The sequence below is a fragment of the Nicotiana attenuata genome, unplaced genomic scaffold (assembly GCF_001879085.1).
Source record: "Nicotiana attenuata strain UT unplaced genomic scaffold, NIATTr2, whole genome shotgun sequence".
NCBI lineage: Eukaryota > Viridiplantae > Streptophyta > Magnoliopsida > Solanales > Solanaceae > Nicotiana > Nicotiana attenuata.
Window position 1 is genome coordinate 20,302 of NW_017671601.1, and position 14,284 is coordinate 34,585.

Consider the following 14,284-nt stretch of genomic DNA (forward strand, 5'->3'; position numbering starts at 1 on the left):
TGCTCGCACACTTCTCATTGAATCTCATGTTCCGCTGCGTTTTTGGGGCGATGCAGTTCTCACAGCTTGTTATTTAGTTAATCGGATGCCTTCCTCTCCCATCCAGAATCAGATACCGTATGCAGTATTGTTTCCCCAATCACCCGTATACTCTGTTCCCCCTCGTGTTTTTGGGAGCACTTAGTTTCGTTCATAACCTAGCCCCTGGGAAAGATAAGTTAGCTCCTCGTGCTCTCAAGTGTGTCTTCCTTGGTTATTCTCGTGTTCAGAAGGGATATCGTTGTTACTCACTTGATCTTCGTCGGTACTTTATGTCCTCTGACGTCACATTTTTTGAGTCTAAACCTTTCTTTACCTCTTCTGACCTTTCTGACCCCCTTGATATATCTGAGGTCTTACCTATACCGACCTTTAAGGAGTCTACTATAGCTCCTCCTTCACCTTCCGCCACAGAAGTCTTACCCGAGTCTCCTATAGCTCCTCCTTCACCTTCCGCTATAGAAGTCTTATCCATTCCAGCCGTTGAAGAGTCTAGTGTGGCTCCTCCTAGACTCCCTGCCACAGGAACACCACTTTTAACATATCATCGTCGTCCGCGCCCAGCATCAGGTCCAGCTGATTCACGTCCTGCACCTGACCCTGCTAATACTGCGGACTTGTCTCCTCTTAATCAACCGATTGCACTTCGGAAAGGTATACGGGCCACCCTTAATCCTAATCCCCATTATGTCGGTTTGAGTTATCATCGTTTGTCATCACCCTATTATGCTTTTCTATCTTCTTTGTCCTCTGTTTCCATCCCTAAGTCTACAGGTGAAGCATTGTCTCATCCAGGATGGCGACAGGCTATGATTGACGAGATGTCTGCTTTACATACGAGTGGTACTTGGGAGCTCGTCCCTCTTCCTTCTGGTAAATCTACTGTTGGTTGTTGTTGGGTGTATGCAGTCAAGGTTGGTCCGGATGGTAAGGTTGATCGTCTTAAAGCTCGTCTTGTTGCCAAAAGATATACTCAGATATTTGGGCTCGATTACAGTGATACCTTCTCTCCTGTGGCTAAGATAGCATCAGTCCGCCTTTTTCTATCCATGGCTGCTGTTCGCCATTGGCCCCTCTATCAGCTGGACATTAAGAATGCTTTTTTACACGGTGACCTTGAGGATGAAGTTTATATGGAGCAACCACCTGGGTTTGTTGCTCAGGGGGAGTCTCGTGGCCTTGTATGTCGCTTGCGTCGGTCACTTTTATGGTCTAAAGCAGTCTCCTCGAGCATGGTTTGGTAAGTTCAGCACAGTTATTCGAGAATTTGGCATGATTCAGAGTGAAGCTGATCATTCTGTATTCTATCGGCATTCTGCCTCGAGTCTCTGTATTTATCTGGTGGTCTATGTTGACGACATTGTTATTACCGGCAATGACCAGGATGGTATTACTAAATTGAAGCAACATCTCTTGCAACACTTTCAGACTAAGGATCTGGGCAAACTAAAGTATTTTTTGGGTATTGAGGTCGCTCAGTCTAGCTCAGGTGTTGTGATCTCACAACGAAAGTATGCCTTAGATATTCTTGAAGAGACAGGAATGACAGGTTGTAGACCGGTTGACACTCCGATGGATCCGAATTCTAAACTTATGCCAGGACAGGGGGAGCCTCTTAGCGATGCTGCAAGATATAGACGGTTGGTTGGTAAATTAAATTACCTTACAGTGACAAGATCTGACATTTCCTTTTCTGTGAGTGTTGTGAGTCAGTTTATGGATTCTCCGTGTGATAGTCATTGGGATGCAGTTGTTCGCATTCTTCGGTATATAAAATCAGCTCCAGGCAAAGGTTTATTGTTTGAGGGTCGAGGCCATGAGCAGATCGTTGGATACTCAGATGCTGATTGGGCAGGATCACCTTCTGATAGACGTTCTACGTCTGGATATTGTGTCTTGGTAGGAGGAAATTTGGTGTCCTGGAAGAGCAAGAAACAGAATGTGGTTGCTCGGTCTAGTGCAGAAGCAGAATATCGAGCGATGCTATGGCGACATGTGAGCTAATTTGGATCAAACAGTTGCTCAAGGAGTTGAAATTTGGTGAGATTAGTCAGATGGGACTTGTGTGTGATAATCAAGCTGCTCTTCATATTGCGTCAAATCCAGTGTTCCATGAGAGAACTAAACACATTGAGATTGACTGTCACTTTGTTAGAGAAAAGATACTCTCGGGAGATATTGCTACAAAGTTTGTGAAGTCAAATGATCAGCTTGCAGATATTTTTACCAAGTCCCTCACTGGTCCTCGTATTAACTACATATGTAACAAGCTCGGTACATATGATTTATATGCACCAGCTTGAGGGGGGAGTGTTAGAATAGTCATGTAAATAGGAGTAAATAAATAACCCTAATCCAATATATATTAGGAGTAGGACATGTTATGTGTGTATATATATAGGGCTCATTGTAACATATGTCAATACATCAATAATATATTTTCTCCCGTGCTTTCTCACACATCTAATGGATTAGAACTTGCATTTCTACCGTAAGATTTCAGTCTTAATAAATGGGAGTCCAGAAGGTTTTTTAAGTCCCAAAGGGGACTTAGACAGGGAGATTCATTGTCTCTTTTTGTTTGTTTATTTTGTTCTAGTAATGGAAGTCTTAAGCAAAATGCTAAAGAAAGCTTCTAATAGTGGATGTATAAAGGGTTTTGGGATTGATGATAATGGAAGAAACGGGAGGTCGGTCATATATAATATGCGGATGACACTCTGGTGCTCTATGAAGCTGATAAATGGCAATTAATGTATGTGAGTATAATTTTGCTTGCTTTTGGGGAAATTTAAAGATACATCTAAGAGTAGTTTATTCTTTGTTAGTGCTGATGAGTACATAGAAGAGGTTGCTGATATATTGGGTTGTAGTATTGAAAAGTTCCTTGCTACTTATCTGGGATTGCCTTTGGGAGCCAAAAGATGTGATGTTAGTATGTGGCAAGGAGTTGTTAATAAGCGTGAAAGGAAATTATCCGCGTAGAAGAAGCTATACCTATCAATTGGAGGAAGTTTAATTTTGGTTAACAGTGCATTGGATGGGATTCCAACTTATTTAATGTCTTTGGTTCCTATTCCATCAGGAGTGGAAAAAAAGATTAACGAATTGAGGAGGGATTTTATTTATTAAGGAAATGCTGAGAACAGGAAGATTCATTTGGTAAATTGGGAAAACTGACAAGATGTAAAGAAGAAGGGGAAGGAGGGGATTAGGGGTTAGAGATCTAAAAGTGCATAATAAGAGTCTCTCATGCAAATAGTTGTGGAGATGGAATGATAATAGAGAAGCTATCTGGAAGAATGTTATACAATTTAAGTATGGTAGAGAAGGTGTTTTGGGTCCAAATTAAATATCCTCATGGACAATGTTTTTGAGAGCGTGAAGCGCAGAAAAGTGACAAGGGCTTGATTCGGTTAAAGCGTGAAGCAAAGCGAAATTTAGAAATACCAAAATAAATTTTAGAGCACATGAAAAAAAAAAGAGGAGAAGAAGACAATTGCTCTGTACAAATAAACAGTTAAGAGTACATGAAAAGAAACAAGAGAAGAAGATAAATAAATAAATAAATTCAATAAAACTGTGAATTGAAACAAAAAGAAAAAGAAATAATTTAAGTTTCAATTAGTAAATTAACAAAGTGAATGATAAATGGACCTTAGGCCTAACTCAACCCCAAAAGCCTGCTTATGAGTTGAGGATTGCTCAAGACCATATAAGGAGACCAAGGACTTCAAATCCCACCGATGTGGGACAACTCAACACCCCCCACGCCCAGGCGTGCAAACTGGAGCGTGGACAACAAATGGGGGCCCAATATCGGTAACAATAATTGGGATGGGCCTGGCTCTGATACCATGATAAATGGACCTTGGGCCTAACTCAACCCCAAAAGCTAGCTTATGAGGAGGATTGCCCAAGACCATATAAGGAGACCAAGGACCTCAAATCCCACCGATGTGGGACAACTCAACAGTGAAAAGAAAGACGCAGAACTACACGAGGTTTTTTGCTGTTGTTGTTGAACTTGAAAGACACAGCAACACACACAACAACAGAGAAACAAAGTGATCATTATTTTTGATTTTATGGACTTGATAGACTGTCTTTGTGTATCATCAAGTCCCCTTTGTAAACTTGGTACCTTGTTGGTACATTTTCTATTATTAAAACACCTTACCTTATCAAAAATAAAAAAAGAAGTTAATATGGAACCTCATGTAATGTTATAACTGACATGAGTTTGACAATGATTTTGGACACTAGCTTAAGGTTAGCTATATTTCCATAGCTTTGATTGTTAAACAGTAGAGTATTTCATTCATGTACGTCAGATTCCAGCCCAATGCTTAGAAATGGTGATACTGGAGATTGGATTGGAACATTTGAAGGACATAAAGGAGCAGTATGGAGTTGCTGCTTGGACACAAATGCAGTGCGTGCTGCATCTGGCTCTGCTGACTTCTCTGCGTATGTAAATCTCTGTGGCACTTTCTATCTCACTTTAATTATCATGAACCCGTGTATGGCCCTCCCAAGATGTTTTTGTAACTATCATTGGGGGGGGGGGGGGGTTGGTACAAGTCGCGCGTAACTAGTCCGTTTTCGTTTGTTGTAGTGTAGTTGTTTTAGTTGGTAAAGGTACTNAATCTCTGTGGCACTTTCTATCTCACTTTAATTATCATGAACCCGTGTATGGCCCTCCCAAGATGTTTTTGTAACTATCATTGGGGGGGGGGGGGGGGTTTGAACTAAGCAGCTAATAGTCCTTTTGTTGTTGATGATTGTTATGGAAGTCATGACTTGAATTTTCTGCATCTCTTTTCTTTAGAAGTTGTTCTGATGTCATTTTTGTATATATTTAAGCCTATATTTTCTATATGGATAGCATTTCAGTATTCATAAATGTGTGAAATAATGAAACGATATAGGCTGAGCCTGAATTTCAGTGTTTCTTATTAGATAAGCTAAAGTTGATTCAATAGTTGCAACCATCTCAACTTACGGCAAAAAGAAAAGAAAAAGAAAAGGTTGAAATGATCTTGCTTTTTGTATGTATGCACTTACTCGTGGGTGTTTTAGCCCAGTATGACTTGTTAACACAATGTTTGGCTGAGAAAATTAATCTAATAAGTCTAGGACTGATTCTGATAAGATGAGTCCTATGCCCTGCACTTCCACGTACAGCTTTAGGCTTCTTAATAGGTTTCCTGTACTGTTTTTCACTCTATTGCTCCTTTCATAAGGAAAAGATGGAGGAATTAACAAGTTTAGTAGTGCCTCTGTTGAAAAATATGGCGTTTGTAATGTAATTTTACCACAGAAAAATTTGGGATGCGTTAACTGGGGATGAACTGCATTCTTTTGTGCATAAGCACATTGTTCGAGCCTGTGCTTTCTCCGAGGTATATAGACCAAGCTCCTACGTTTGTGCTATAAAGCATCATTTCTTTAATATTTCTCAACTTTCCACTTCTATTGCTTTTATTTTTCTGGAACAGGATACTAATTTTCTACTTACTGGTGGAGTGGAGAAAGTTTTGCGCCTATATGATATGAATCGCCCTGATGCAGCTCCTCGAGAAATGGCTAAGACTCCTGGATCAGTCAGAGCTGTTACATGGCTTCACAGCGATCAAACAATTTTAAGTTCCTGTACTGACAGTGGAGGTGTTAGGTATGGTTTTTCAGTTCAACAGAAATATGCCAAAATTCTAGTCTTATGATCTCTTCGAAGTTTCTATAGGATGACTACCTTTGCGTTTAGGCTGGCATTCTTCTTTATTGAAAAATACCCAGTATTTGAATTAGGTTTGCATTCTTTACTAAGAAGCTTCTCCCAGAGATACCTCCTACCTTCCTTGCTCTTTCTTCTCCTTTTTCTTTTTTGGTTGAGGGAAGGCGTTTCAGAATTTTACACATTGCTGCTCTTGCTTGAGAGTAGCATATTCTTGTGGAAGGGTTTTGCTGGCAACCTTTATTAGTACAGAAACCCTTTTTTAATGTGATCGTGTTCCTTTATTGTAAGTTCTCAAATGATAGGTTTTTTGGCTGCAAATATGCTGCCTTCCTTGATCTAGGTGGATACACCACCCTTGCACAGTCACAAAAAGAATAAAAAATAGGTGAAAGAGAAAGTGAAACCTCTACAACAATGGTCATCTGGTTGCTGAGTATTGGGAATATGTGCTGCAATTTAAAATAATTGTTGACAGAGTATTTCATGCTGGTGTGTGTATAATGCTCGTATATTGATGTCAGTCTGAAGCAGCTTATGGGTATTCTCGAATTGATGTATGAGTATTGTTGATTGAATTCCTTTCCCCCTTTGAAGAGTTTACCCCTTTGTACAGTGAGACATCCTAATTGCTTCCACAAAAAGTCAGTATAGCCACCTTTACTCTTGCTCTTGTATATTTAATCATTTGATATTGAGAGATCATAACAGGGTCTCTAGGCATCGGTTGTGTTACGCCAATTAATCTTATATATGCAGACTGTGGGATGTGAGAACTGGGGATATAGTTCGTACGCTTGAGACAAAGTCCCCTGTGACTAGTGCTGAAGTGAGTCAAGATGGTCGTTACATTACAACTTGTGACGGATTCAGTGTCAAGTTTTGGGATGCAAATCAGTAAGTTCACTACCAAAATTTTCCTATGAAAAGGGATTTAATAGGTCTATTGCCTTTAGTAATGTTGCTTATCATTATTGTGAGAAAGCACGGGAGAAAATATTATTGATATTATTGACATGTGTTAAACACGATACAATGAGCCCGATATATATATATACATAACATGTCCTACTCCTAATACATATTGGATTAGGGTTATTTACTCCTATTTACATAACTATTCTAACACTCCCCCTCAAGCTGGTGCATATAAATCATATGTACCGAGCTTGTTACATATGTAGTTAATACGAGGACCAGTGAGGGACTTGGTGAAAATATCTGCAAGCTGATCATTCGACTTCACAAACTTTGTAGCAATATCTCCCGAGAGTATCTTTTCTCTAACAAAGTGACAGTCAATCTCAATGTGTTTAGTTCTTTCATGGAACACTGGATTTGACGCAATATGAAGAGCAGCTTGATTATCACACACAAGTCCCATCTGACTAATCTCACCAAATTTCAACTCCTTGAGCAATTGTTTGATCCAAATTAGCTCACATGTCGCCATAGCCATCGCTCGATATTCTGCTTCTGCACTAGACCGAGCAACCACATTCTGTTTCTTGCTCTTTCAGGACACCAAATTTCCTCCTACTAAGACACAATATCCAGACGTAGAACGTCTATCAGAAGGTGATCCTGCCCAATCAGCATTCGAGTATCCAACGATCTGCTCATGGCCTCGATCCTCAAACAATAAACCTTTGCCTGGAGCTGATTTTATATACCGAAGAATGCGAACAACTGCATCCCAATGACTATCACACGGAGAATCCACAAACTGACTCACAACACTCACAGAAAAGGAAATGTCAGATCTTGTCACTGTAAGGTAATTTAATTTACCAACCAACCGTCTATATCGTGTAGGTGGAGATGTTTGCTTACTTGCTCGATACTGAAGGAACTCATTATACTCCCCTTCAGATAAAGAAAATCCCTGGTTACCTGTAGTCTCAGTCTGAGCAACATAAGCATTTTTGGGTGGGCGGCCATGTAAAGGATAGCACACGTCACGAGTGTGTCCAAGTTTATGACAATAAGAGCACTTGGGTCTAGATCTTCCAAAACGACCTCCTCCTCGTCTATTCTCCATAGTATGAGATGCCCGATTGTCCACTGAGTGGGATACGAGGACAGATGAGTCAAGTGTCTGTGATGAGCTCACTGGGTGACTTGGTGCTGCAGCAAGGCGAAGTAATCGAGAGAATAATTCATCAACTGTGGGGACAGCCGGACTAGCCAAAATCTGGTCACATACTAAATCAAGGTCATTAGGGAGTCCAGCTAGTGTAAGAACTAGAAACATCTTCTGTCGTTGCTCTTGTTGCTTTTCAATACTAGCAGAAACTGGCATCAACGTCTCAAATTCTTCCATGACTGCCTGTACTTGTCCCAAGTAAGTAGACATATCCAATTCCTGTTTCTTCAAGCTTGTCATTCGCGATATTACATCATAGAAACGAGATATGTCATTAGTGTATAAATTACGAGCCTTTTCCCAAACTAAATAACATGTCTGGAATGGACGGAACAAGGGCATCAACTTGGAATCAATAGATCGCCACAGGATACTACATAACTGAGCATCGACCTTCTCCCACAGTGTTTTGGCCTTTTCATCACCTTCGCTAGCTTTTTTTGTTAAATGATCTTGAACTCCTTGACCTTTACACCACAACTCGACAGACGAAGCCCAAGCTAAGTAGTTTGAACCTCCCATTAAAGGTTCTGAGGTAATCATAACACCGGAACTGCCAGAACCCGGGTTTCTAGACCCGAAAGCATCGACTCCCAAAGACATCGTTGGATTATCACCAAATAACAGAAAAAAATCAACTGACAACTCGCTGAAACAGATGAAGGAAACACTGTTTTTGCCGGGAAATTACTGTAGCTGCCGGAAAAAGTCAGTGTAGTCGCCGGAAAAACTCAAAGTGGTCGGAATCAAAAAATAAAATTATGGATAGGCTCGGATTTTGAGGGCGAGCCAACTGTTCTGAAGGAACTAAGTCAAAAACTGCCCGGAAAGTGCTCCACGCGCCGGCACGTAGAGTAGATCTCGCCGGAAAAAAAAAACTTTCTGATCGGCGCGTGGAGGCGCGTGAGGTGTCTGCCGGCGGAGGTGTTTGTTGGGGTTTGGTCGCCGGGGGTTGGGGGACCTTGTGGTGGTGTTGGTTTTTGCACAACACCGATGTAAATTGGTTTGACGGAAAACAGCCCTAAAAAGGTTGCCGGAATCGAAGCACGGCGACTTTCCCGGATATTTTCTCACTGCTGCTTTGATACCATGTGAGAAAGCATGGGAGAAAATATTATTGATATTATTGACATGTGTTAAACACGATACAATGAGCCCTATATATATATNAAGCACGGGAGAAATATTCTTGATTAATATTGACAATGATACAATGAGCCCTATATATATATATATATATATATATATATATATATATATATATATATATATATACACATACATAACATGTCCTACTCCTAATACATATTGGATTAGGGTTATTTACTCCTATTTACATAACTATTCTGACAATTATCTTTTTGAAGCTTTGGATTGGTGAAGAGCTACAACATGCCATGCACTGTAGAATCAGCTTCATTGGAACCAAAATATGGGCTCAAATTTGTTGCCGGAGGAGAAGACATGTGGATTCGTGTATTTAATTTCCACACTGGTGAAGAGCTTGGTATGTGTTCCAAACTCTCTGCATCTGCAAAAAAAAAAAAAAAATAGTTATGTTAATATGATGTTAAGGATTTTATTAAACTTTGGGTCAGTCAAGTTTCAGTTAAACTTGTTTTTTTTGGGGGCTAATATACGACTAGGCAGCGTGCCTAATGGTTGTTTTTATTCATAACCCAAATTAAAAAACGTCCAGTACATAATGTTCAAAATTAGAACTCGCAACAATAAGAAAAGCTATAACCAATAGAGTCAATATGAAACTCTTAACTTGGTTTTATGCAATGAGCTAGTAAAGCATGCTAAAAATTGAAAATATTCATAGCTAGAAACTGGCTCAATGTACTCCATCATGCTGCCATATCTCCTTATCATCCTGTGGTCATTGTATCCTCCTCGAACTGATTCCCTAAAGCACGAAATGGTCATATCATGCATCATGTGAAAATTGCATAAATATTCCATGCAAAACCTGTATAGTGGCAGCAGCAGTACGCCTACTCTAGCCAGCAGCTTTCTTCCAGGAAGTATCCCCATCCACCTAATCCTGTGACTGCCAGATGATGTACATTTTGACCATTTGCTGGACTCCTCCCTTCTTGCACATTGTTCTTCACATATCCGACATAGAATCCATTAGGCAGATTCAGCATGTTTGAATAAACTCGTTTGCTTCCAATCATCACGTCCGACCATAAGCATATTTTGTTTCATTGTTCTGATCTCAGGTTTGGACAAAGTGACTTATCCAGATTAAGGATTTTCTTCCCTTGTACTGGTAATTCACCAAAATTCTGGAACACTATATCACCTGCATGATCAAAGGCAAGGTCAGTGATAAAATCAGCTGTGTGTTGCCTTCTCTAAATGTATGATGTATCTGCACATGTTGGCCCCTTTTGAGCTTCTGGATAGCTGATACAATTGTAGTTATACTCCATGGAACCTCTCATATACCATCCAGAACCTTCTTAAGTACCAGAGAGTCAGTCTCCATAATGAGAGGTGTCAAACCGATGCACCACACAGAACTGTAAACCTTCCTCGACTGCTAAAGCTTCTGCTAACATCGTTTCCTGGATTTCCACAGCCTTGGCAAATATTAAATCACCATGGAAGTTTCTGACACAGAATCCTATAGCACTCCTACCAGGATTGCCTCTACTGGTACCATCTGAATTACATTTATAGCTCTCAGGAGGAGGAGGTGACCAGTAGACAATCTTAGGGGTTGTTTGGTTGTGGAACTAGCGGGATAGTAGGGGGATTAAATAGTGACGAGATTATTTAGTGGATATATTTTCATTGGTAGATATTTGGTTCACTGGACTAAAGATGGGATATACCGGGTATAATATAAAACATGTGTTTGGTGTATACTAGATAAGTTGGGATAAATTTTTATTTCCAATTTTAGCCTTGGACTTTTTAAAGGACTTTGGGGAAGAGCCTTGGAAAAGGGCATCTTTATCATTATATTGTTTTATCCCGGGATTAAGTAATCTTAGGATTATTATTCAATCCTCAATGTGGGATAGAATAATACTGCAATTGTGGTATAAATTAATCCCGGGATTGCTAATCTCGGATACGAAAATTCAACCAAATGTGGGATAAAATAATCCTGTACCTAATCCCGAGATTATTATATTTCTCCTTTTCCACAATTGCCTTATCATGATTGATGGAACTGCCTGGTACAATGGCTTCAATTTAACAACTGTCTTTGCATTCCACCACCCCATGATAGCAGCTTTTAACTGGATGGGAGGAAAAGACAAACCAGCAGTCCACAGAATAATTCCAAATTCTAATAGCAACTGCACTTGTTAAGAAGGGTGTGCTAAAGTTTTCTTGTTGAGGTGAAATGCAGCAGCTGCATTTTGAAGGGTTAGCTAACTGCATCCTCATTAGAATATCATCTGTTGGTAATTTGGCCTTTCACAATATCCACATAAAGAATGAAATTTAAAAAGTAAAGTCCTTTCACCCACATTGGTTCATAATAAATTATACCTCTTCCCTGTGTCTAGTATACTGCCAAGCACTCTTCACAGTAAACTGTCTACTTGCTGTTAGCTTCCACCTTGCTTTGTCAAAATGATCTTGTTCATAAATCAGCTTAACATCATTCAAGATATGCTCAGCAATCTCCTCAGCTACCAGATGTTTAGTTTCCTGTCCAGTCTCCATTTTCTATCGAATCTGCTCTTCTTCAATAATATGCTCAGCAAGGAGCACATGATATAGTGCTCCCAATTGTGTCCAGTTATCACACCAATAGGTTGAGAAACCACATTTTTGAGAAACCGCATTTCACTTCCCACCATATTTCTTGTTCTATAAGATCTCTAGCTGAAAGAATCTTCTTCCACACATGTGAACCTCCCTTACACATGTGTAGGAGCATCTTTCTTGTAGTACTTGTTCCACCATAAAATTTGTCCACGATTTTGTGGTTCAAAACTCCACCATAACTTAGAGAACAATGCAGTTGACACATCAAATAATGATCTAAAGCCCAGCCCTATTTCATTTGTAGGTAGACATAGAGACTGCCATGTATCCTAATGCCTACGTCTACCTTCTTCCTTGTTACGCCAAAAGAACTTTGCAAAAATCTTGTGAATATCATTGATAATGTACTTAGGAGGGTCTATTGCTGATAGTAAACGGATAGGGCATGCTTTATAAAACATGTTTGATCAACATTGCTTTACCACCAACTGATAATGGTTTGCCTTTCCAAGAACTTAATTTGTTGTTCACCTTCCCAATTAATTTCTTCCTTCTGACACATGTAATTGGACACCCAAGATAAGTAAAAGGGAAGGTTCCAAATGAGAAACCAGTTACACTCAAGATAAGTAAAAGGGAAGGTTCCAAATGAGAAACCAGTTACTTCCTCAACCTGTTGAGACCACAGATTACCCACTTTTTCATGTAAAAAAATTTCCTTACTAACCTTCTGCCCAGAGGCCTGCTCATAATCAGATAGTACTTTAATAATCAATTGCAGTGAATCAGCTGAAGTGAAAATATTGGTGTGATCAATATATGCCAAATGGTTAATCTTTGTGCTCAATTTTGGTATCCCATAACCTTTATGCTCATTGTGATTGTGTAATGCATTCAAACCCCTTGATAAATTTTCCGCAGCTATAATGAAAAGAGTAGGTGACAATGGATCACCTTGTTTGACCCCTATTGATAATTTGAGGAAACTTTTATCTTGTCCATTAATAAATATGGAATACCAGTTATGGGACAGTAATCTTCATACCATGTCTATGAAGATTTCACAGTATCCCAATGCCCTCATATAACAACCTGACTAGTCGTTTTGAACTTTAGCGTTCCATTCGGTGGTTTGAGGTCTTGAGTAGTTTCATGTTATGTACTATGACTTGCGTGTATGGTCGGTTTCAATTTTCGCGCTATTCTTGATTGATTTGGAAGAATGGTTCTCATTATAGAAGTTTAAGTTGGAAGGGTTGACCAAGTTTGACTTTTGCGTATTTGATCTCGGATCGTAGTTTTGATTGTTCCGTTAGGTCTGGATGGTGATGTTGGACTTAGCCGTATGCCCGGAATTGGATTCAGAATATTTATGATTTCGTTTTAGACCACAAGTTTGAGAAGTTACTAACTGACCCTTGGTTGATTTTGCAGCATGCAACAAGGGGCATCATGGTCCTGTACACTGTGTCCGATTTGCTCCTAGTGGAGAATCATATGCTTCAGGATCTGAAGATGGAACAATCAGAATATGGCAAACAGGGCCTCTGACAAATGATGATGTTGATATGACAACAAACGGAAAAGCGAAGGTTTCTGCAGAGGAGGTTTCACGCAAAATTGAGGGCTTCCAGATCTCAGACGAGAGGAAAATCAAGGAGGAGGATCTAGCTGATTTGGTGGCATGTTAACTAGTTTATCATGTAATATTAGTATCATCTGTGAGCTAGTTCCATTTGGATCTTTGCCCCTTATTTTTGGATCGTTTTCATAGAGTAGGCTTTTGGTTGTTTTTCAAATTTAGATTACTGGTATTTCACTATTTTTGGACTTGATGTGCTAACATCTTAGCTTGTTTTGGAACATTGTTGTTTGATATCATCAAGACAGGTCAGGTCGGATACACCTATAACAAAGTGCATGTTTCGCTCATCTTTTAGCTCAGCCCGTAAAGGAACTACGAGTGATATATAGTTTTTCTCGAGCACTATTTACTCCCCTATTAATAAAAACCATTTTTATAATTGAGGGACATTAGCTAATGACAGGACATGTCTCTTTAACCAGAATATACATTTGTCTTATTTCTCAGAATTTTGACTTCTTTCCTATTGTATACGGCAGAAACCGATGGTTCTATTTCACGAGCATCAAGGCATCTCGAGGGTTACCAGTAATCGACCCCGAGAATTCTCAATGGGCGACTCCAAGATATTATAAGCGATGACTGCCCCGAGGCAATGTGAATTAGCGGTCTCGACAGATCAAGGTGGGGTTCCCAAGATGCATACATATAGCTGGACTAGTCTAGTGGGCTAGTTAGAAAAGCGAATCAAGGCATTAAATGGCTGTACCAGCCTCATATCTTGGTAATTAATGCGTTTGTACTATGTTGGGATTCCCCCCTAGGGAATCCTTGTCATTTTTTAGAGGTTGGCAACTCAATATCAAGAAATACACAAACATTCTCTCTGCTTTCTAACATATTCTCTTAAGTTCATTACTTCATTTATTGCTTACATTCACTGTGTTTTATCTATTGTTCTTCATTTACTGCTTATTATTGGCCATAAAGAGCCATCATTGATCCTATTATTACTGTTAATCATCTGCCGACCACC

General features: G+C 39.7%; 1 protein-coding gene across 2 annotated transcripts in view; it reads left to right on the forward strand.

Annotated features, from left to right (window-relative positions):
• The window catches only part of LOC109209219 (serine-threonine kinase receptor-associated protein-like), a 19,169-nt gene extending 5,574 nt beyond the window's left edge, over nt 1-13,595 (forward strand). Inside the window, exons 2-7 of one of the 2 annotated variants that reach the window (XM_019372448.1) lie at nt 4,374-4,509; nt 5,363-5,444; nt 5,541-5,716; nt 6,536-6,673; nt 9,290-9,429; nt 13,098-13,595. In XM_019372448.1, the coding sequence (XP_019227993.1) occupies nt 4,374-4,509; nt 5,363-5,444; nt 5,541-5,716; nt 6,536-6,673; nt 9,290-9,429; nt 13,098-13,354 (929 nt within the window). In that variant the 3' untranslated portion in view covers nt 13,355-13,595. Of the gene's footprint in view, nt 1-4,373; nt 4,514-5,362; nt 5,445-5,540; nt 5,717-6,535; nt 6,674-9,289; nt 9,430-13,097 lie in introns of both variants that reach the window. The other variant, XM_019372449.1, reaches the window with a different exon arrangement.
• Nucleotides 13,596-14,284: the final 689 nt, after the last annotated feature.